We start from the raw sequence: 25,911 nt of genomic DNA, 5'->3' as shown, positions 1-25,911 counted from the left end.
GACATCTTACTCTAGGATTTCTGGGATCTCAGGTGTGGCGGCACAACACAGGCTACATTAGATGAGCTGGGTCAATTAGACGGCAAATGATGATAAATGTATTTGCCACAAACAATCATGGTACCATTATAATATGCTTGGTCTCATGGTGGGCTGCATCACACCATTCTGTTGATGATTATTTTCCTTTAATAGCACATCCTGGAGTGCGAAACAATTAGTTCCTGGTATCACTTTTTACACCTGTTGTAGTCAGTTGTTCACTCAGCAGCTTCGCTTTTGTTCTCGCTTGAATTTGTTCTCAAGTGTATTATGTGGCTGAGAAATCTAATTTGGAAAATTCCTATCTGATCTGAAATGCTTGTTTGTGTTTGGATGGGCCTCTTGGGAGTCATTTTATAGCCATTCCCCTACAGCCCTTCACTCTGCCCTCAACTCAGTTTGAGATCACAAACCCCCAGTGTAGCCAGATTACTCTTCTGTGAACAAAAATGCAGTCTGTTTTTCAAAGAATAAAAAACTTAGACACAGTATAACCAGAATAACCACTGCTTTTCCATTATGGAGTACTTTATTACTGGTAAAGGGGATAGAGTGCGGCGTAGAATTAGCAATGTTGAATGTAGAATTAATGCACCAACCATCAACAAATTCTCATACTTGTTCATATACAAGAACATTGTTTTTTTTGTTGTTTGTTATTGTTTTTGTTTTTTGAAAGTGTAAATTGATCAGTTTTACTGGTAAAAAGACACAATTTTAAGTTCCATATTTTGAATTCCTTTTCAGGACGACAGGGGACCTGCTTGGTGAAGCCAAAGCCAGCGGCAATCTGGGGAACACATTAAAGGTGTTGGGGCGTTTTGATGAAGCAGTAATTTTCTGCCAGAGGCATCTGGACATCTGCATAGATGTTGGGGATAAGGTTAGCAGATCACACCTCCACTGAATACCATGTTACTGTAAAAATGCAAATGTCTTGTGTATATACCTCTTCCATTGTGTGTGTGTGTGTGTGTGTGTGTGTGTGTGTAGATTTTGTGCATGGGAGAGAGAGAATGTACGGTAGTGCTTGAAGTTTGTGAACTCTTTTTAGAATGTTCTATACATCTGCATACATATGACCTAAAACATCATCAGATTTTCTTAAAAGTAGATAAAGAGAACCCAATTAAACAAATGAGGGAAAAAAATTATACATACACATGTATTTATTGAGGGAAAATGATCCAGTATTATGTATCTGTAACAATCAGTAGTGTGAGCACCCTGTTTTATTTAAAGAAGTGGGATCTATCAAAGTCTGATCTTTACAACATATGTTTGTGAAAGTGTATCACGGCATCTCTAAAGAGAATAAAGTTAATGTTTTAGAATGGCCAAGTCAAAGTCCTGACTTTAATCCTATAGAAATGTTATGGAAGGACCTGAAGCAGTTCATGTGAGGAAAACCACCAACATCCAGGAGTTTAAGCTGTTCTACACAGAAGAATGGGATAAAATTCCTCCAAGCCTACATGCAGGACTGATCAACAGTTATCAGAAATGTTTAGTTGCAATTATTGCTGCACAAGGGGTCACACCAGATATTGAAAGCAAAGGTTCACATTCTTTTACCACTCACAGATATGTAATATTGGATCATTTTCCTCAATAAATAAATGACTAAATATAATATTTTTCTCATTTTTATATTGGATTATCTTAACTTTTAGGACTTGTGTGAAAATGTTAGATTTACTACCCATGTATAAATTGTAGAACTGCATATAAAGAATATATTAATTGATAATTATTTATGTAAATGAATTGACAAATAAATGATTAATCATTTTAAATGTGGCTTATAAATGAGAATGGCTGTAAATATCTTGCCATTGAAAAAAATGAGGAACGATTTAGCTTCTTGTTACTCTACTGACTTTCTCAACTAGAACTAATGATTATTACGTTCCAAAATCAACAACAAATTTAAATTACAAATAAGGACTTTTTTTGACAATTACACAAGAAACATTTAACAAATGTATTGATTTAAATGGATCTTTCTCTCTACATCTCTATCTAAACTGCTCCAATATTCACCATCATTAATCTTACCAAGCCAAAACTATATAGACTAAAAATTTTATATTAAATTAATTTGACATTAAATAGCTGCAGTACTGAACTTTTGCCTCTCTATCACCATCTCTGTTTGAAACATAAAACTGCAAGTTATTTGTAGAGTTATTTTATTTAGTTTTTTAAATGTGGGTTGTGCTTCAGCACTGCTCCTCTGCGCAGATGAATATGATGGTTTAAGGTATTTGTATAGGTTGTATATTTGCTCCAATACTTGATAACAGAGGTGGCAGCGGATATGGTTTTCTTGGATTAGAGGTGAGTTGCTGTCTCTTAGCTAGTAGAAACTAAGTGCAATTTATGACACTGATCATAGCAAAACAAAAAAAAACAAAAAAAAAACTTCGGAAACTCGATACATGGCTCAATCAAGTGAATAAGTGTGCTAATGATAGATAGCTACCTACTGAGCCACTGAAATGTCTTACCTGACAAAAGCCATTTCTGCATCAGTCTTCATTCCCTTCAGATCTCTTTCAAAACCCATGGCAATATTTATTCTTGTTTTAGCACGGGCTCTCCCGCGTTCCCCTTTTTAACTGCAGGCTCTCTGCAGTTTGAGGTTTCTTGGTGAACAGCTGATTCCCTAGATGTGAACGATGATTGTGTTTAGAACTATCCAGATTAAAAGCAGCCATCTAGATGACAAGTTTAAAATTCTAAGCAACTCTTGTAAGGACGAGCTGCAAACACAACCATCCTCAGCCCCCACACATGCAATATAGTAGCCGGCTCTTCTTTCTGTTTATGGATGTGAGGTAACCACACAAAGGCATGGTGATGTCAAAGGTCACGAAAATGACGTAAAACTGATGTTTCCAGCGAAATCGTACCCGACAGCTCATTATTATAAGCTTACCATTGTAAATCGGGGTAAGTTCAGGAAACACTTTTGAACACGTAATTTTTTTTTTATGTTATGTGCTCAATAAAAGATTATTGCTCATTTTAAATAAAAAAAAAAAGTTAGATTCTGCTGTTTTACCCGATCTTATTACATGACATTGCTATACATATCACTCACCAAGCAGGTACTCTCAGCTGCTTTTGTTTTAAACATCTGTGCAGCTATGAAGGACATCTCTGCTTTGCACAGACTGCATTGTTTTGTGCTTTTATTAAAAAAATTTTTGTAAAACTTATTTTTTTTTACATTTGCCATTTAAATTCTTCTCTCATTAAAAGTACGAGGAAGGGTTTTTTTGTATTCTCTAAAACCACCTCAGCCTGAAAGCATTTGCACAGTGCTGTGTTGTGCTGCAGTAACAGTGCTGCTGCTGCCTCCAGCATTTTCAATATTGCATTACATTCTAAATGGGGGGTAGAGTCCTGTGCACTCTTGAATTTCTTCTACTAGTTATCTAAATAACTAGTCGAATATATAAAAATACATGTTGATCATTTTTCATAATCGACATTATAGATTTTTCAGACTAATTGTTACAGCACTAATGAACTGTCTTTTATTATATGTGTAAAATGTGTTCAAATGTAGATGTGATCTTTGTTGCTGTCTATCTTGTGTGTGCGGCAGGTGGGACAAGCCAGAGCTCTATATAACTTTGGGAATGTGTACCATGCTAAAGGAAAGAGTGTCAGTTGCAATGACTCAGAACCTGGAAAGTTCCCAAAGGAGGTCACCGCAGCACTTAAAAAAGCAGCAGAGTATTACGAGTTAGTGTGTTTTGTATGTTTTAAAATTTTATTAATGTTAATATCAATATCAGACAAACTTTTGTATCTATGAGATTTTTGATTTGTTGGCACTTTCTGAATGCTAGACGGTAGAAGTCTACCGATTGATTGGTTTTCCACAACGAAAATTTTTCACGGCTGCATCCATTGTCATTATACAGTATGAGGGTGGCCCCTAGAGGTAAAATAAAAACTATCACTGACAAATTTTGTTGTGATTTGAAGTGTTTTTTAATTCATTTTGGATATCTCTATTTTTATTTGTAATTAGGAGTGTTACTATTTGTTTCAGTTTGGATGTCGATCTTTTATTTACTTTAATATTTTTAATAGTTAATATATATTAATATTTATATAGTTATTTGATTTTTTAAAACAGTACAGTACATTTTCATGGTACAGTCAGTACTGTTTATTTTTGTAATAAAATTCAGCAATATTTTACTTTGAGTGTTTTCATTCAGTATAAATTTAAAAAACTATCGGTTGATAGTTTCATTGCCATTTTTTTCTGACAGTCAGTGTTCTATTACAGGGAGAATTTGTGCATTCTTAAGGAGCTGGGAGATCGAGCGGCTCAAGGGTGCACCTATGGAAACCTGGGAAACACTCAGTATCTGCTCAGCAATTTCTGCAATGCTGTGGCTTCCCACCAACAGGTGCCTTTATCACTTATCTCCTGTTGCATATATATGCACTGGAATGTACACAAAGTACCCAAAACATTATGACCACCTGCCTAATATGCTATTTGCCCTCCCCTTGCTGTCAAAACAGCTCTGACTTGCCAAGGCATGGGTTATACAAGACCTCTAAAGGTGCCTTGTGGTATCTGGCCATTAGCAGCAGATACATTAAGTTCTGAAAGTTGCAAGGTGGAGCCCCGATTATTGGACTTCTTGTTCCAGCACATCCCATAGATGTTTGATCAGATTTAGAATTTGGAGGCTAGGACAGAATTTTGTAATTTTTAATGTCGTAGGATGATCACCCATAAAATGCAAAGCGTGTTCCAGACACAGCTCATTTGCTTATAGTGACGCCATAAAACTCCATAAAAATTAAAGTGTGCAGTAGGGCTGCAACTAACGATTATTGTCATAATTGATTAGTTAGCTGATTATTTTTAATCGGATTGGGGTGGGGGGCAAACTTTAAGTACCATTATTTTGTTTATTTAAAATAAAATCCACAAACTGAGTGTTACAGATATAAACTTCAGACTAAAACTTTGCACAACTGTTTATCCAAAACAGAAAAGAACCCAATACACATACACACCAGAATATATATTATTAATTTAGGACTGTAGTTTAATTCTGTGCTTTTTGTGCATCCATAAACAATAATGCATAAATACTTATATATAATATAAACTAAAATAAATAAATAATATATATATTATTTATTTTAGTTTATAAGTATTTGTGAATTATTTTTTATGGATGCACAAAAAGCACTGAATTAAACTTCAGTCCTAAATTAATAATAAAAACTCCCTTTCACTGCACCTTGTGGTTTCTGTTACTCGCTGCCTTTAAGAATATTGTTTTACCTCTATTTACTTTTGATCATAGTGTTTTGCTTAGACATTACAGATCTTCTGTGCTACACTGTGTATCACCGCTTCAATACCGCGCGTGAGGAGCAACGCAGCCTCGTTACTAATAGATCACTTCCATTGTAATAAACTACAGAATTTACACTGCAAGTGCGCAAATACACCATATATACAATAAACTTAAATTAAATGAAACCATTTAAGCAGCTTGTACCAGTTTCCCCTGCGCCTTGCACACAGTGGAGCATTTTGGATATAAACCTAACTTTGTGCTTGTGCATCATTGTTTGATCTAGGCAGTGTTTAATATAAAATGCCCCCCTGCCTTAGAGGACTTTCTTTCTCAGTCACGTGACGATTTTGCCTCCCTCTGATGGTGACTGAGGTCATGTTGGAAATGAAAGGTAAATAAACAGTAAACTGAAGAAAGTTATTGTCAGTGACTCTGGGTATTAGGCTAAAGCTAGTGGCGAAGCATTATGTGCGTATGATGTCATGTGCCGTCGACTAGGAAGCGGCTTATACTTCCGGTTAATAAAAAACCCGTGTTCTATTTGAGATGATATTGCTTTTCTAAAATTCACACACTAGACGGTGGAGTATGTAATGCATAGTGTAAGTGTATAGTACTTCATTTGGGACACAACTTTAGTATTTATTCTCTGAAGTGTGTTTTCGGAACAGAAGTAACGTAGTGAGTGCCGTGCGCAGACCAACTAATCAATAATGAGATTCGTTGACAACGATTTTCATAATTGATTATTAAACGCTGAAAGACAGAAGTGGAAGTTATTTTGACTTAATTCTATGCAAGTGAAAATATTTCATAATGTATATTCTTTATAATATTATATGTAATTATTATACATAATGTTACATTATACCCCTGAGTGGCACTCAGGATCTGGGGAATTTGGAAGCCAAGTCAATACCTTGAACTCTTTGTCATGTTCCTCAAACAAGGAAGAAGGCAAGCCAGCAGAGGTAGTGTGATGCTCTGTGCAATGCTCTGTTGGGAAGCATTGGATCCTGGAATTCATGTGGATGTTACGTTGACACATACCACCTACCTAAACATTGTTGTAGGTGGTATGTGTCAAAGTTTTGTCAAATCAAAAAATTTGTCTGATTTGTTCATTGCAAATAGCTGAAAGTCTGTAAATTTTGACAGTAAACCTGATTTGCAATGGGAGTTGAATAATTTTGATTGCAACTGTAGCAATCACAATTTGGCCATTGTCAAAGCCACTCAGATCCTTATGCTTGCCCATTTTTCCCTTGAGAACTGACGGTTCACTTGCTGCCTAATATATCCCACCCCTTGACAGGTGTCATTGTAACAAGATAATCAATGTTATTCACCTCACCTTTCAGTGACTTTAATGTCATGGCTGATTGGCTATTCCATAGATAAGTGTATTAATCCATTCAAATTATATGATTTGAAACTGATCAAGTCAATGTTTACATTAGTTAGTCTATTTATGCATAAACATATGTACACTCGGGACTTTCTTCCTATTGCGCCAAGATCCGTTTACAATGCAGCTACATAGCCCCATACGCAGCAGGGTGCAAGGCACTGTGTGCTTTGACCCATTCTTCCGGTAACCCTCATTAAAAATTTTCTGTGACTTGTGCCAAGTAGCCCTTCTTTTGGTTCAGACCAGACAGAATAGCTTTTGTTGACCTTGAATACATAGACAATAAGAACCAACTGTTTGATTACCGTCTAATATATCCCAGACCTAGACATGTGCCGGCGCTACGAGATAATCAGTGTTATTTGCATCATTCATGATGGGTCATAATGTTTTGGTTCATCTGTGTATATCAACAGCTGACCATTTGTTTGCAAAAAGAAGCTAAATAAAATAAACTATGAATAAAGGAATATAAGTGGTAAAGCTTGAATACTTGCCATTTTCAGCACTATTATATATTCCAGTTTGTAATTGGTTAATATTGACTGAATACTTACAAATGTGTTTTTGAATGAATGGACTGATTGAATACTCACGAGTGTGTATTGGTGTTTTTTGTGTTCCCCCCACCCTTTAGCGACTCCTCATTGCAAAAGAATTTGGTGATCTGGCGGCTGAACGAAGGGCCTATTGTAACCTAGGAAATGCCTACATTTTTCTGGGAGAGTTTGAGAAGGCTGCTGAGCATTACAAGTGAATCCACACTTATTTATCCATTGCTTGTTATGAGCTTTACCTTCACAAATACTGGCATGCTTGAAAATAATCCATCTACTGCAAACCATAGCCATTCTTTTGACCACTGTGCTAACTTAACAGAAGTTATTTTTAAGCATTGCTATAAATCTGTCTTGGGTTTGATTAGTACTGATTACTTTATTCCCCATGCTTGTACTGTGGCATTACCTTATTAATTAATTTATTTATTTTGTTGGCTTGACAGAGCCAACATACTGTTCCCATAATCATATTGTTAGGGGTCAAGCACCAAGTGCTGGAACCCTGTTGTTATTGTCAAGATTTTTCTTATTGGGCTTAAGCACTGAAGGTGCTGGAAGCATATTGTAATTGTTAGGATATTCCCTTCTTCTTCTTCTTCTTCTTCTTCTTCTTAAAAACAAATCGTGCAGATCAAAACCGTAAGTCATACAGACTTGAAACTTGATCAACAGATAGTACTCCCTCCCACTACTCAGGCAAAGGAGTTGAGCCCGATCAGCCCAATGGTGGTGCTAGAGTGCAAGTGTTTATCTTTTGGTTTGTATCTTTTAGTCCTACAAACAAAATTCTTCCTTCCACTGATTCCTTTTGTTTTCCCAAACAAAAAAAGCCTCAAGAACCACGCAGCTTCACCTACTTATATTTTTTGCTAATTTGCATAATATGCTAAACATTCTTTTGCAAACTAGTCCTAGGATTTTTGACCTATCCTCGGGTCACAGTTTTTGAGTTTGAGCCACAAAATTGGCCAGAATTGTAGATATTATATGGGATTAATATGCTTGTTCTTTTGGGAAATATCAAAATTATGGTTGCCATGTATCAAGGCTCCAAACAGAATTCCCCCCCTTATGAATATATTGAGGCACTTTTAAAACTGGTCTACTTCGTTCAATTCTTAAATTACAACCACTAAATTCACCTGGTTAAACCTGGGCAGACCAGGGCCCGATATCAAATTCCAAATTACAGACAGATTGTACTCCTCCTTCTCTTTCTATCCATCCTTCTTTCTTCCCCATTCATTTTAATGGGGGAAAGCTACAGTGGGTTATGTCATTACAACTTCAGTTTTGAGAGTAAATTGTCTGAATTTGCTCTTTCAGCAAAAACATTTTCATATAAAATTCCTAGATTTTCACATAGAAACTACATACAAGCTTTAAATTGTTGAGCTACTCCCTCTTTCAAAAAACCTCTACATATCTAAGCATTTTGAAATATATTTTTCAAGTTATGAGCATTTGCTTGGCACTAGGGCCAAGAGTCCCATTCAATACAATTCATAATCTGTCACCATTATCTTTGGCTTTTTCTAAATGTTTGTGTTTTTAAATAGCCATAAATCAAACAATTCCTGCTTAGTCTACACATTTTTCCACCAAATCAGTAGCAAAGTGTCCTTACATGAAACATGCCATTAGTTAAGTGATTTGTTGAATATTTTCTGGGTTTTAAACATTTGTTTGATGTAACAAAGCTCAAGAACAAAAAGGACTGTTTGTCAGTTAAGAGTTCCAGAATGTAACAAAGTTTCAGTCTCACACACATGCCTCACAGCCTCCTCTCCTCATCAGGGCTCTAAGGATATTTCTAAGCATTTTCGATCTGAGTGACATACCCAAAATGAAACGCTTATTATTCTGACATTTTTACAATGATTGTCAATTACTTAATATCACTTGAAGGAAAACCTGATTTAAATTTAATTAAAAAAAACTATTCTTACCAGACCAATTGAGCCTTGGGTGCCCATGACACTGAACCACATTTATTTGTGTTCAGGCAAACCGCTTGATACAACCACACCTGGAGGAGTCTCAATGTTGTGTTCTATGAGGTCTATGTGACTGAGTAGAGGTGAAAACACAACAGAAAAATTCCCTTGCAACCTGTGGACCTCTTGTGCTGCAAATAACAGGGGTTCAAGCTATTTATCCCAATTCTGAGCATCATTGTGAGTGAACTTACAAATCATATTTTAAGGGTTTGATTAAACTGTTCGGCCAGCCCATTATTTATCCTTAATCATTCGTACAGTTTGTGAAGGTTGCGTGACATGAAAGTGCCCTGCTCACTCAGGATGTCATTTGGGATCCCGACTTGGCAGATATCTTGGAAGAGTGCCTCCACAATGCTGAGATGGTGCGAAGAGCTACAGCTTCCAAGTATCGTGTTGCATAGTCCACTAAAACTAACATAAGGTTATGCCCTCATGCACTCTGTTCTAATGAGGTCCATGCCAATTCTGTCAATGGAGACTTCGATCAATGTAAGGGGATGCAGTGGAGCTTTTGGGGTGGCTGGTGGATTCACCAGCTGACATTTGTGACATGCTGCACACCACCTGCAAACATGGAAATGAGATGGTTTAGTGATTTATCCAGCCCTAAATGCCCACCCATGGGATTATGATTAGCCGCATGGCTCTTTGGTACCAACAATTAGGTCATCTCTTCCTTGGTTTGAGTGTCCTGCATCACTTGATATAACCTATTATTAACAACTGAAACATATAGTTGGGATAGCACAACATTGGGATGAATTTTTGGACCATCACTTACTCTCACATGGTCGAAGGTGTGCCATAGGGACTCGTTGCACGACTGCTTCAATTGAAAATCCCAGAGGGGAATCTCTACAATGGGTGGGCCCTCCCCTCCATCCCCTCCCTCCCCACCCTCCATGTCCCCCTGACCCAGAGCTGACATTGACAGCCCTGGCAACACCTTCCCAACCAATGATACACACATTTCACATCATGCCTCACTAATGCAGGATCCATGAACATACCCGAAATCCTGTTCAATTTATCCAAAGTATTTGTGTTGGGTGAGGAGAAGACTAACCACTGCCTCTACTCTATGCTTTTTCCCCGGGAATTTAATTATGACTGGCTCCACCAGACACTCGTGCGCATCCCCAGCACACACAGCTCACGATCACAAATTGTGCATCCACCAGTGCCCCACATTGAAACAGGCTTTGGTGGACGATGGTCTGGAAACACTCCAAGTCCACCAAGGCCTGATGTGTACAGCTTTGTACACATGGGGCCCTGGCACCTCTGGAAGCAGAGGGAGAGAGAGAAAGTGAACAAGGGGAGCTCCCTGCCACTGCGGAGGCCACCATGTGGTCCTCCGCTAGCGGGATAGCTTTGCCAGAGATGCTAGTCAGTGGCACTGGATCCATTCTGCTGGTCCTACTGGAAGCCGTGCAACTCTGGGGACTGGCCAACCCATTGCAGCACTGCCTTCCACACGGTCTGGTACTCCAGCTGTGCTCGTGGCGGCATTTGCTGGGCGGTGAGCTTGGTTTCCTCTGACAGCAAGGGAGGTGGTATAGGCCCATTCATCCTCTGGTCATCCCCATGCAACTGCCACTCACTCTGAGAGTTCCACATAGGCCTCATCTGTGGAGGCCATCTTTGTGATAATCGCAGCTGCAGAGGGAGGCACTGCATCTATAGGTGTGGTGCGTTACAACAGTCTGTGAGCACCCGTTGGTTCTCAACCTGCTCCTGGGTGGTCAATTTGAACTGCTGCTGCTTTTCATGGCACAAATTGAGAAGGGCCTGATGATGTGTCTCATGGAGGCTGGCAAGGGACTTAATTTCCTCGCTGAGAACAGCAAGTTCCATGAGGGCATCTGGTACCTCATCCTGGCTTTTGGCAGCACTGTAGAACTCGGAAGACAGGTGACTTTTGACAAAGCTTTCTACTTCTTTTATTTTTAATTTATTCTGCAAGTACTTTTCAGTGTTTTGCGGACACATGCACAAACAGAGTTCAGCTCAGCTTGCTCCCTTTGGTTCACGGCCTTCCTAAAAGATAACCAAACCACGCATAAACCTGCTCAATCTACCTCCTCTTCATCCCCAGCTGACGCTTAACCACATCCCCGCTTCCACGGCAATCTTTACAGAGCATTGTGCATGGACTAGTTTTTATTATGACAAACTCCTGTTAAATACTTGCAGTTCCCTTTCAAAGGGAACTTCGACATTGCATTTAGCATAACACTATGGGAGCGCCTCTCGTGCGCGACCGGCATCTGAAGCTTGTGTAAAATCATGCCTATTTATAGGCCTGCCATGATCAGGTGACGTGGCAATTAAGTGCGTCACATGACATAAATATGGCACCTGTGAACCACGCCATCAGCCTTTATTATCTTCAGCGAAAGACTGCATGTCTGTTTATGTAAAGAAACAAAAGATGCTTCATTTCCTCGCTATCTTTTCTCAAAATCTCAGAACTTTTCTATCCCTTTAAAAAAAGAGAAGAAATAAAAGGAATGAGCGAGAGAGAAAAATGAGTGAGAGAATTCAGGAAGTGTGTTACGGCTTGCTGCTGTTTCATCACGGGGAATAGTACACACTTTCTGGGTGAAGTGTTTAGGGATGTAGCATTCGATGGCAGCCTTGAGAGGCTGCGCATGGTAATGCCTACATTAAGCAGCTCGGCTCGCAACTCGCACTCTTCTAAAAACGGAGGCCGAAGCGAGTTGGGTTTCAGAGCCTCGCGGATCTGGGCCGGGCGCTTCCAAGGCAGCTAGCCGTCTCAGGTTCGGTGTATCTCTTATGGATCCGGAAGAGGAGCTGGAGATGAGCTTTTTGGAGATGGAGATGAGCCTTTTTTCCCCAGTGAAAGTAAATCCATCACACTTCAGAAACTCCCCTTTCTTCCAGAAGTGCATGACAAAATATCAGGATTCTGGGGGAAAACCATGCATAAGCAGTATTTATAACCCCATGATGTTGGATTATTCGGCCATTGTGGGGAATGAACGGTATGGCTATTTACCTATGCTGAAAGTGGAGGAGGCGCTTGCGAGCTACCTCTCTCCATCGACGGCAGGTAATTAGGGGGGCCGGCTTTGCCATCCAAGCCACCGTGTATGGCAACCATGGCATTGGTGGGCAAGGCCTGTGCGGTAGTAGTCTTGCTTGTGGGTCACTGCAGACAATGAAAGTGTTGCAGGCCTACCAAGCAGACCTGCTGATTGAACTCGACATATGGCGGCATTCAGCCAGTTTCTTCCCTGTTGTCTCAAGTTCACCCGAGCTACCACGAGTGGAGCCTGGGCCAGCACTAGTGCGAGGGAGACCCAGAAGGCGAGTATGGCAGCCCGCCAACCCCCACGGACAGCCAGGGGAACCGGGCGGCCACAGTTGTGGCCTGCTACTAGGCCTGATCTGAGAATAGTCATAAAGGCCAAGCAGGCAAAGAAGAGCGGTCCTGAGAGGCCGTGGAGGGCGCATCAGGGGACATGAGGTTGTTGCGGTAGTGAGCCCCCAGTGCTACTGTAGGGCCTCCCATAGCCAAGGCTGTCCCAAGTTTTCAGTGTTCTCTGGTCAGCGAGCTGTCACAGGGCAACGAAAATCTTATGCTTTCCCTCCAATAGAATGTGGGATAGTTAACGTCACTAAAGACCATCTGGCAGCGTGGAAACTACTGCCAAATGTGTCTCCATGGGTTCTGTCTACCTTAGAAAAGGGTTACCGGGTCCAGTTTATAGTACGACCCCCCCGGTTCAGAGGTGGGCCTATTGCACAGCAGACCGTTCAGTGGTGTCTGAGAAGTTGGGGGTTTCGTCCAAGGACGAAATAAATAATCAGTGTCACGTGGCGATGCCTACGTGCTCTGAGAATTTGAGTGTCCCCGGTTTCTAGCCTTGGGTCACACTCTAGGCGTGTCTCCTTAGCGCAAGACGGTAATGACAGACACCTCCCTCACGGGCTGGAGCACAATCTTAGACAGCTGTCCAGCTCACGGTCTCTGGTGCGGCCCTCATCTGGAGCGGCATATAAATTGCCTAGAAATGTGGGCCATATTTCTAGCACTGAAATTCCTTCTTCCTCAATTGAGAGGTCACCGTGTGTTTACAGACAACACACCGGTGGTCTCATATATTGACCACCAGGGAGGATTATGTCCATGCCCCCTGTTCAGGCAGTCACAACTAATTCTTCTCTGGGCAGAAGGAAAGTTTGTCAGTGAGTGCAATGTACATTCTGGGAATATGGGGGCAGACATCCTGTTGAGGCAGGGGGAATGGTGGCTCCATCTTGGCAAATTTCTTATAGCCTAGGCCACCTATATGTAGAGCAGCAATTCTTTTTTTCAGCTCCTCAGAGAGTTCTTTGCAATGAGGTGCCATGTTGAACTTCTGGTGACCAGTATGAGGGAGTGTGAGTGCAATGACACCAAATTTAACACACCTGCTCCCCATTCGCACCTGAGACCTTGTAACACTAACAGGTCAAAATGTGAGGGGTGTACTCACTTTTGTGAGACACTGTGTGTGTGTGTCTGTGTGTGTAATATACACCTAAAACGCAGACTGTTTTTCATAAATGTTTAGAAAGGACACCTATTTTTTTTTCTACAAACTAATGTTTTGTTATTAAGAGATGGTTGGATTCGTTTAATTTATTGTAATGTCTAGAGCCATAAGTTTCAAAATATTGCTTATACCAATACATTCACGAGTTTTTGAAGGGAAGTCCCCAAACAATCATACAGGCAGGTTCGACACACGAACTGGGCCAATTCATGGTTAAAGAGTTAAACTAAATGAACAAAGCAGCAATTATTGTCTTTTCTCTTGGTAAATATGGATGGTGGTATTAAAGCAATGGGAATATGAGTATAGCAGGGTATGAATATACTACAAGCATTGTAATATGATTATGATTTATAGATAATATTAATAACTACTATACAATCAGAATATACAACATTTTCTACAGGAAAACAACAGATGAAAAAATACAGATTAGTTTTAAATCGAGCACTGTATAAGGGAAAATGTGCCAAAAATGATATGCAGTAATGTTACTATTATATAAATAATAATAATAATTAATAATTATAGTTGCAAGCAGCAATTACGTGGCCAAGCACAATAGAAGCAATATAAGGAGCTAAGCAAAAATTTATGGGAGAGCGATTTTGATATGTGAGAGTTCAATTCAATTCAGTTTTATTTGTGTAGCGCTTTTTACAATGGTCATTGTCTCAAAGCAGCTTTACCGAAATATATAACACAGGATACATATTTTAAATGTGTGAATTTATACCAATTGAGCAAGCCGGTGGGGACGGTGGCAAGGAAAAACTCCCTAAGATGTTAAGAGGAAGAAACCTTGAGAGGAGCCAGACTCAGAAAGGAACCCATCCTCATCTGGGTAACAACAGATAGTGTACAAGTAAAGGAAAGTTCATTAGGGTTTTTATATGAAGTCTGTTTGTTGAACTAATGCACTGTTCAAAGGAGACCCGAGTGCAAAACTGCATGTGGTAATTGCAGTCCCAGGGCCATGTTAGCAACCGTAGTCCCAGCAACCACAGTGAGAATGTCCATGTGGAATTGGATTTGATGAGAGCTCCATCCAGAGGTAGGGCATCCGAACGGATTAGGCAGGTCCAGAGAGCAGAAAGGATCAGGATCACTAGCATCTCCATAAAATCATGTGTGGCTCAACAGAAGGAGAGAGGGAGAGGGAGGTAAAGAGAGGGAGAGATTGTTAGGTAAGACTGTGCTTTGCATAAAAGAAAGTCTACTCATGGTAAACTTGAGTAAACAAATACGTTTTTAGCCTAGACTGTGTCTGAGTCCCGAACACTAATTGGAAGGCTGTTCCATAACTGTGGGGCTTTGTAAGAGAAAGCTCTTCCCCCTGCTGTAGCCTTCGCTATTCGAGGTACCGACAAATAGCCTGCACCTTTTGATCTAAGTAGGCATGGCGAATCATGGAAAACCATAAGTTCGCTTAGATACTGTGGCATGAGACCATTTAGTGCTTTATAGGTCAATAATGATATTTTATAATCAATGCGGGATTTCACTGGGAGCCAATGCAGTGTGGATAAGATCGGGGTGATGTGGTTGTATCTTCTGGTTCTAGTAAGGACCCTAGCAACTGCATTTTGGACTAACTGGAGCTTGTTTATGCTCCTACTGGAACATGCAGACAGTAAGGCAGTACAATAATCTAGTCTATAGGTGACAAAAGCATGAATTAATATTTGTGCATCATGTATTAACATTATATTTCTTATCTAGGCAATATTTCTGAGATGAAAGAGGGCTATCCTAGTAATATTATCTACATGAGCATCAAATGAAAGACTGTAGTCAATAATCACACCAAGGTCTTTTACTGCTGCACATGACGAAACAGAAAGTCCATCCAGAGTAACTATGTGATCAGAAAGCTTACTTCTAGCTACATGTGGTCCTAGTACAAGTACTTCTGTCTTATCAGAATTAAGTAAGAGGAAGTTAGTAAGCATCCACCGTCTAATGTATTTTACACACTCTTCAACTTTATTAAGCTGCTGTCTGTCATCTGGCTTTGCTGAAACATACAGCTGTGTATCATCAGCATAACAGTGGAAGCTAATTCCATGTTTATGAATAATTTGACCTAGAGGTAGCATATATAAAGTATAAAGCAGTGGGCCTAAAACAGAACCTTGTGGAACACCAAATTTAACCTCTGTATACGTGGAGAAGTCGCCATGTACATCTACGAACTGATAACAATCTTAGTTCAAAAGATGCAGGCTATTTGACGGTACCTCGAATAGTGAAGGCTACAGCAGGGGGAAGAGCTTTCTCTTATAGAGCCCCACAGTTATGGAACAGTCTTCCTATTAGTGTTCGGGACTCAGACACAGTCTCAGTGTTTAAGTCTAGGCTTAAAACGTATTTGTTTACTCAAGCCTACCCTGACTAGATTCTGTTCTACTACTTCGCAGTCATAATAATCTTTTTTCTCCCTCTCTCCTTTCGCCAAGCCCCACACGAATTTATGGAGATACTAGAGATCCAGATCCTTTCTGCCTCAGGATGGAGCTCAAATCTTCTCTAATTCCAGACTGCTGGGACTACGGCTGCTCCTAAGGCCATACAGACTTCATATAAACCCATAATGAACATTTTCACACTAACTGTTGTTACCCAGATGAGGATGGGCTCCCTTCTGAGTCGGGTTCCTCTCAAGGTTTCTTCCTCTTAAAACATCTTAGGGAGTTTTTCCTTGCCACCGTCGCCACTCAGTGGCTTGCTCAGTTGGGATAAATTCACACCTTTAATATCTGTATACCATGTTGATATTTCTGTAAAGCTGCTTTGAGACAATGTCTATTGTAAAAAGCGCTATACAAATAAAATTGAATTGAATAACGATGGGTCAAATAAGACCTGAACCAGGAGAGGACTGTTCCCTTAATGCCAACAATGTTTTCTAGTCTATCATGGAGAATAGTATGATCTATAGTATCAAAAGCTGCACTAAGGTAAAGTAACACAAGCAAGGAGACACAACCCTGATCAGAGGCCAGTAGTAGGTCGTTTACTACTTTAACTAGCACTGTCTCTGTGCTATGATGAGGCCTAAATCCTGACTGATACATTTCATGAATGTTGTTCCTATGTAAGTATGAGCATAGCTGCTGTGCTACAACCTTTTCGAAGATCTTGTAAGTTCCTTTGATAAATTTTGTTCAGATGGGGCTCAAGATGAAATGAGCCAAGTTTGGGGAAGATTGGACAAAATGTGGAGGAGGAGGAGCAAAAATGGCAATTAGATGTAAGCATTTTTAGCAAAAATGCTAAAAGATTTAACAAAAGTTTTAACAAAATCCAAGATGATCAACAGTAGGGTTGTCACGATACCATAAACATATCTTACGATACTATACCAGCTGAAGTAGCTGATACCAAGTAGTATCACGATACCATGCAATAATGTGTTGATTCATAATTCAAATCTACAAAATGAACCAAATTGACAGAAATACATAGTTATAAATGAAAACTGACAAACCAGATTTTCCTCTCAATACTTTATTAATGAGAATAAATAATTGGAAAAACTCAATAATTGGGAAAAACTCAAGAAAAATCATAAAATAGGCAAGCAACTAATTCAATGTGCCACATTGAATTAGTTTGTCTGCGTCATTTGCATGATTTCATTCAGCAATGAAATCATGCATGTGGAAATTGTCCTCAGAGTACTTAAGAATGAACACAACATTAGGAATAAATAACTGAATTTGGAAATGAACTCGCTTATGATCAAACCCGGCTAATTTTACAGGGTTCATAATGAAGGACAGATGCCAGGACTTTCAAGGACTTTTCAAGCACAATATTTTTTGTTGTTGTTCTTTTCAAGGACTATACAAGAGACATTGTCATATTGTCAGACAATGGAACGAGTATGAAATAGTGACTGCAATGCAGCCCATTAAGACTACATGTAAACCAGCAGTCACGTCCAAGCCATTTCCAAGGTGCTGCTCTGCACTGCTAATATCCTGATATAACCACGACATCTTCTGACAAAATCACCATAGACATAAGTTAAAGACATCAGCTGTGCTGTGATTTTGGCTATATGTAAAATGATATCATTCAGACAGAAAGTTAGAAGTGAATAAATGTGCTGCTCCTGTCTGCCACTCATTGAACAGGGTAGCTGCAGAGAGAGAGAGAGGTGTGCTTGTAGAGGGATAGCAGAACCTCGCGCTCGTGGGGCAGTATTGGCCACTCTCTTCTAGGGAAAGTAGCTAGATTTGTAGCTAGGTGCTTTTTTGAGTGGGGGAAAATTTGATAAAGGAGTCTGAGAAGTGGACCGGAGATGTCTGTTGAAATGAGTGAGTAAATAGCAGGAGGCGAGGGAGGGGCTGCAGCAGGGTGTTATATTTTAGGTGAAAGGATTGTATTTGTGTTCTTTCAAAAATAAACACTTTACAATTATTTAGTGATTTCGAATTTATTGACTTTTTATAATCCAAGAACTTTTAAAGCACCACTAGATATAAAATGGCTTAAAAATGGCTATTTCCAGTGTTTCTAAGGTTTTCCAATACTTAAATTTCAGAACCAAATTCAAACACTTCAAGCACCTTGTACTAACCCTGATTTTATTATTTAGACACAGCGGTTAGCATAATGTTGGGTCGCTTACTAGCAAACATGGCTAATTTTAATATTTACACACAGCGGTTAGCGTAACGTTAGCTCGCTTGGTAGCAAACAGGAAATCTTTAAATTTTAAGATAAAGAATTTAGGTTAAATTAAGTGTTACTAACCTTTGTGTATTCTGCAAAAGCAGTGAGATGTGAGCAGTGAGTGTCGTTTTAGCGAAAATAGTATTAATTGCTGCACATGTACAACATTACTTACGGTACTATCTTATTGACAATACTGCCATTTAAAAAATACAGTGGCATCGGCAGTATTTTGAAGCTTTAGTATTGCAATACTACTGGTATACCGTGCAACCCCATTCAACAGGAAGTACCCTTGAATTTCGGATGTTGGTGTGTGTTCACTTCTGCATGCTCCAAGGAATTGTAGGGAAAATTAACTGTGAATTTAGCACAAATTCTTCAAAGGATATTCAGTGGTGCTTGAAAGTTTGTGAACCCTTTAGAATTTTCTTTATTCCTGCATAAATTTGACCTGAAACATCATCAGATTTTCAAGTCCTAAAAGTAGACAAAGAGAACCCAATTTAACAAATGAGATAAATATTATGCTTGCTCATTTTATTTATTGAGAAAAATGATCTAATATTACATATCTGTGAGTGGCAAGTGAACCTCTAGGATAAGCAGTTAATTTAAATTCTGTGGGCTCTGAAAGAGTTGTTGATGCTCATCAGGCTGGAAAAGGGTACAAAACCATCTCTAATGAGTTTGGACTCCACCAGATGTACTGCACTGAGGAATGGGCTAAATTCCTTAAAGCCAATGTAGGACTGATCAACTGTTACGGAAACATTTAGTTGCAGTTATTGCTGCACAAGAGGGTCACATCAGATACTTGAAGCAAAGGTTCACATACTCAGATATGTAATATTGGATCGTTTTCCTCAATAAATAAGTGACTAAGTATAATGTATTTGTCTCATTTGTTTAATTTTGTTCTCCTAATCTACTTTTAGGACTTGTCTGAAAATCTGATGATGTTTTAGGTTATGTTTATGCAGATATATAGATAATTCTAAAGGGTTCACAAACTTTCAAGCACCACTGTATGTTTAAAAAAAAAAAAAAAAAAAGTTATTACAGTTTTTGACCACAAGTGCGAAACATCTTGGGTACATTCAGGGCATGGTCCTGAAAATTATCAAGTTTCATGATCTGTAGATACATTGCTGAGATACACCCTCGTGTCCTTTTTTTTTTTTTTTTTTTTTTTTTTTACATTTGCCAGCATGTTACAGGAGAACAGTTTTGAATATAAAATTCCCTTTGAAAGCTTTTTCCATTTGATGAAGTGATTATCTCAGCAGGGAGTCCAGACGGTCAAGGGATTAATGACTTCCTGTCTCCTTCAACTGGCAGGCGATTATGCAAATTAAGCTAAAATCTGAAAATCGCTGGAGAAATCAGATGGTGTGACGCCGGCTTTATATGTAATCAGTTTTAGCATGTTATTTAAAATTTTGACAAGGTGCTGTCATGAAATTTGTTGCATTGACTCAGTTCATGGTAGATGGCTACAAGTTGTTCACTCCCTATTTGGCGGCTTTGCTCTCAGATGTGTTGGCCCATTACGGGCAAACATTTGGAATATTCAAAATTCTTTGATAAATTTTGAGAGACTTACTCTGAAGTTGACGTGTGCCAAATGTGGTGGCGATTGGGCAAAATTTGTAGGAGGAGTAGTGAAATAAAGTTTTTGACACAATTCAAGATGGCAGAAAATTTCATTAAGCAGAAACTGATGGGTTCATTGATGTCTCAACCCAGGGAATCCAGGGATGCATGATTTTCAATGTATAAAAATTTTTGGACACACTGTTGAAACATTATGACCATCAACATACTTCCAAATTAGGCTCAAATGGTTGACTCAATGGTGGCGCTAGAGCGTTGGCAACATTTGTGCCAAATTTAAAACTATGTTTCTATGGGCTGCCATAGACACCCTAGCCAGAAGAAGAAGAATGAGAATGGTTTGACTAATCACTTTGAATTCCATAACATTTTGTCAGCATGGACTGAAGATGATCTGAGTCAAATCTGGTGAAAATTGAATGTTTTGAAAAGCAAACATCTGCTTTTTTCATATTTCATGAGCACTCAAGTCATGATTGCTATCATATATCATAAGTTTGGTGTGAATCCTCTAAAGTGTTCTGGAGATATAGCTTCACGTCCATTTCAGCATGTTCACTGTCAAATTAGTTTGCATGTTATTCGAGAAAGGTTTGACTAATCAGCTTGAGTTTGATAACTTTTTAGCGGCATGATCCAATTTGATTTTTGTGAATGTTGGATGAACAGTCTAGGAGGAGTTTGGAAAAAGTAGGTTTGGCCGATCATGGCATAATTGGTATTATTGTTCTTGGCATGACCCAAAGAATCTATCAAGAGTGGTCTCATGACAATAGGCAAAAGTATTCAAACACTATTAGCATTTTTATAATTTAATCATAATTTTTGAAAACAAGGTGGTGCTGTACTGAAACTTTTTGCATACCTTCAGGGCATGGTGCCAATGACACATACCGATTTTTGTAACGTCACGTCAAGACCTTCATGAAATACTGCATTTTATATCTAAATTCAAAATGGCCAACATCCAAAATGGCTGACGTAGGAAAATTTCTTATCATCCAACTTGGCAGACCCCACAGAATCTAAAGAGAACAGATTCATGATTTAATGGCATAGCTTTCAGAAATTAGAAGCACAAACATGCTTTTTTGATATATTGTGAGCACTATGTGGCGCTGTACCAAAACTGTGCATCTACCCTCAAGTCATGTTGATTAGAATATATACTGTGTTTGGTCTGAATATGCTAAAACATTACGGAGATATAGCCTCATGTCCATTTCACCGTGCTCAACGTCAAATTTGTTTGCCCATTATTCAAGAACAGTTTGACTAATCAGCCTGATTTCCATAACTTTTTGTCGGCATGAAGATGTTCTGATTCAATTTTGGTGAAAATTGGATGAATGGTCTAGGAGGAGTATTTAAAAAAAGGTTTTTCAGATCTAATCAGGCAGAAATTGAAATGAGCCAAAGACTCAGAGCAAAAAATATTTTTGTTTCTACCCCTTACAGTTCAAAAGTTATTTCACATGAGTGAAATTTTGACCTGTAGGTGGTGCTAGAGGGTTTGAGATGGCGACTCCAAATATGCTTTGGTAACATTTCAGACTGTCCTCTATCTATGTACCAAATTTCATAACTTTATTATGCATGGTTCTGTAGGCTGCCATAGACTTCAAGAGTGGAAGAAGAAGCAGAATAATAATAACACTAAAGATTACAATTGGTGCCTACACCCCTTCAGTGCTTGGCCCATAATAATAATAATAATAATAATAATAATAATAATAATAATAATAGCAAAAAGAGTAGGTGCCTGTGCATCTGTGGTGCTTGTCCCCTAATAAAGTTTGGGTAAGAAATTGGTAGGATGAGAGTGTAGAGGCGCATATGAGAATGACATTTTTTTTCATGTAGTACATAAGCAATCTAGCCACACCTTAGCAACCAACTGGAATGTCACAGCAACCACCTGGAATATCAGCAGCATTTTAACATTCATACCATTTAATCTTGTTTCAGTATTTTTAACATTTTACATATTTGAAATTTTTAGCCTTTTAACCTTTACATGCTTAACTGTTAAACGTTTTAAAGTCAGTGACAACAAAATACTGTAATATCACTTTACTCTTGTAGCATGTTTATCAGGTTCTTTCAAGCCAACATCAAATTTTATTCACAGACTGAAGTCTTCTGGTTTTGTTGGCTTGAAAAATCCAATATTCTGTTCTTCTTCGTCTTCTTTTTCTCTTTGAAAATTTCTTCCATTTTCACGGGTCGCAATTTTTAATGTAGAGACCAGAAATTTTAAATTGTAGATCCTATACAGGAATAGTGTGCGTGTGCTTTTGGGAAGGATTGGAATTACGGTTGTTGTTTTTTGCATAGGAATAAATTGGGGAAAAAAAGTAACTGCTCTTATTCGTTCATTTCTCAAGCTACAACCACCAAAATTCAAATGGTCAAATCTGGACACACTGGAACCCCTGATGCCAAATTACAGACACATTTGATCTCATCCTTCTCTATCCATCCTTCTTTCTTCTCCCATTCATTTTAATTGGTAAAAGCAAGGCTGGGTGATGTCATCTCCACTCTAGCTATGAGAGTAAACTGTCTGAATTCACTGTTTCAACAAAACATTTTCCTCTAAAATTCACCAAGAAACACCATTCAAGCTTTAAATGGTTGAGCTTTCAAAAACCACTAAATAACCACTTTCAAAACATATTTTTTCAAGTTATGAGTGTTTGTTTGGCACTATTACAAGAAAATGTCCCATTCACTTGCATTAATCTGGCACCATCTGCTTTGGCTTTTACTAAACATTTGTGTTTATGTGTCGCCACTCAGTGGCTTGCTCAGTTGGGATAAATTCGCACCTTTAATATCTGTATACCATGTTAATATTTCTGTAAAGCTGCTTTGAGACAATGTCTATTGTAAAAAGCGCTATACAAATAAAATTGAATTGAAATTGAATTGTTTTTAAAAAGCCATAAACATCCTTTTTTTCTTTTACACTTTTTTTTTTTTTTTAATTAAATATACTGTCTTCAACAATAACAAGCTATCTTACTTATTAGCCTTATTAGCAACCAACTGGGACCCCAACAGCCACCTAGCAACACCCAAGCAACCAGTTGAGTATTCCCTGTATCAGTTAGCTACAACCTTGCAACCAACTGCGATCATATTGAAACCTCCTAGAAAAACCATAGCAACTACCTGGGATTCCATAACAGCCACATAGGAACATCCTAGCAACCAGCTTGAATATGCTAGCAATGTTTAATGCTTCATCCTAGCCTTTAGCCTTTTATTACTTTACATGCTTAACTGTTCATAGCAACCAACTAGGTTAGCATAGCAACCACCTAGCAACACATAGTAACCACATGGAATATCATAGCAGCATTTTAGCATTTTAACACTTTAACCTTTAAAGGTTTCAATATTTTTAACATTCCAAGGTTCTTTATTTGTCACATACATATTACATATGTGTAATGTAATATAGTGAAATGTTTTTCCTTAGTTACTCATCCCACAGTGCAATAACAGACAGACCAACAATGACTAAGGATATACACATGATGAAATAGACTGTGGTAAATATGTGTGTAATATATATATATTTCTATATATATATATATATATATATATATATATATATATATATATATATATATATATATATATATATATGGAATGCTATAGAATATGATTTGTGGGAGCAGATTTACAGAGTTGTAAGGTGTATATACAGTGCATCCGGAAAGTATTCACAGTGCTCTGACCAGTTTTTCGAAGCACTTCATCACTATAGAAGTGAGTGCTACTGGGTCGTAATCATTCAGAGACGCAGGACGGTGGGTTTTGGGGACTGATGGTGGAGGAATGATGGTGGAGGACTTAAAATATTTTAACCATTGAGTAATGTTTTAGCCCTTTAACATTTATATGCTTAACTGTTAAATGATTTAACATTTTAAAATCAATGACAGCAAAATTTTGAAATATCATTTAACACTTTTAGCAATTTTAGAGGGCTCTGTTAAGCCAACATCCATAATCTTTATCCTTCAAGTTTTTTGTGTTAGCAGTATTTACTGTTTACATTGTAGTTTTTGTTCGGTTTTCTGTTATATTTGTTTGATTGTTGCCAGGAGAGCTCTTCAGTTGGCAAGGCAGCTGAGGAATCGGGCAGTGGAGGCTCAGGCATGCTACAGCCTAGGCAACACCTACACTCTTCTGCAGGACTACGAGAGAGCTATAGACTATCACTTTAAACACCTCATCATTGCCCAGGACCTCAGTGACAGGTACATGCATACACACACACATACAAACCACCACACTACACTGCCCCAATACCTCTTAACTCCTTAAGCTCCCACTCTACAGAAGTATATATTTAAAATACAGTCTAAGAAAAATATAGTATAAGAAAAAATAAGTATACCCCAGGAAAATTGTTGGCTTTTTTTTATTATTATTATTATTATTTTTTAACATATTTGGACAAGGTCAACTTTAACTTTGAAACGTGCCTATTAATAAAGTTGATGTACGTGAACAAACCCACAAGGAAAATTAGAACAGAAATATCAATAGATGTATGTTATTTTCTTCTGTGGAAAAAGTAGGAACACCCTTGGCCTTAGAAGCTAATATTGCCCCCTTTAGCAGAAATAACTTTTTGTAGGCGTTTTGCATAATTGTCCACCAGGCTTGCTGGAATTTTTGACCACTCTTCCATGCAACATTCTTTCAGCTGCAAAAGGGGGGGGGGCATTTGCAAGTTCTTGATCACATCTGGGGGGGGCATTTGCAAGTTCTTGATCACATCTGGGGGGGGGCATTTGCAAGTTCTTGATCACATCTGGGGGGGGGCATTTGCAAGTTCTTGATCACATCTGGGGGGGGGCATTTGCAAGTTCTTGATCACATCTGGGGGGGGCATTTGCAAGTTCTTGATCACATCTGGGGGGGCATTTGCAAGTTCTTGATCACATCTGGGGGGGCATTTGCAAGTTCTTGATCACATCTGGGGGGGCATTTGCAAGTTCTTGATCACATCTGGGGGGGGCATTTGCAAGTTCTTGATCACATCTGGGGGGGCATTTGCAAGTTCTTGATCACATCTGGGGGGGCATTTGCAAGTTCTTGATCACATCTGGGGGGGGGGCATTTGCAAGTTCTTGATCACATCTGGGGGGGGCATTTGCAAGTTCTTGATCACATCTGGGGGGGGACATTTGCAAGTTCTTGATCACATCTGGGGGGGCATTTGCAAGTTCTTGATCACATCTGGGGGGGGGCATTTGCAAGTTCTTGATCACATCTGGGGGGGGCATTTGCAAGTTCTTGATCACATCTGGGGGGGCATTTGCAAGTTCTTGATCACATCGGGGGGGGGGCATTTGCAAGTTCTTGATCACATCTGGGGGGGCATTTGCAAGTTCTTGATCACATCTGGGGGGACACATGGTTACATGTAATTTTCCACTGCACGGACGATCAGCTGTCCTTCCTGTCTCCCTGTAGCACTGCCTTAGGCATCTTGATTACAGACATTGCAGTTTATTGCTCTAGCCACATCTACAGTACTCATGCCTCCCTGCAGCAGGCCTATGGCATGTTTACGTAGGTGAGTCAGTAGATAGGGCTCTGTAGTGTCCTAAGTTATTGTAACTGTGACCATAATTGCCTACCGCCTGTAAACTG

General features: G+C 39.0%; 1 protein-coding gene across 5 annotated transcripts in view; it reads left to right on the top strand.

Moving 5' to 3' along the window:
* LOC128624251 (G-protein-signaling modulator 2-like) overlaps positions 1 to 25,911 on the top strand; it is an 87,104-nt gene that overhangs the window by 45,518 nt on the left and 15,675 nt on the right. For all 5 annotated transcript variants that reach the window (XM_053651740.1, XM_053651738.1, XM_053651739.1 and 2 more), the window contains 5 exons: positions 790 to 925; positions 3,659 to 3,798; positions 4,355 to 4,478; positions 7,442 to 7,557; positions 24,351 to 24,506. In XM_053651740.1, coding sequence (XP_053507715.1) covers positions 790 to 925; positions 3,659 to 3,798; positions 4,355 to 4,478; positions 7,442 to 7,557; positions 24,351 to 24,506 — 672 coding nt within the window. The remainder of the gene's footprint in view (positions 1 to 789; positions 926 to 3,658; positions 3,799 to 4,354; positions 4,479 to 7,441; positions 7,558 to 24,350; positions 24,507 to 25,911) is intronic.

Source organism: Ictalurus furcatus, chromosome 20 (assembly GCF_023375685.1).
Source record: "Ictalurus furcatus strain D&B chromosome 20, Billie_1.0, whole genome shotgun sequence".
Lineage (NCBI taxonomy): Eukaryota > Metazoa > Chordata > Actinopteri > Siluriformes > Ictaluridae > Ictalurus > Ictalurus furcatus.
The sequence above is the reverse complement of the archived record's forward strand: the minus strand, read 5'-3'. Positions and strand labels throughout refer to the sequence as shown.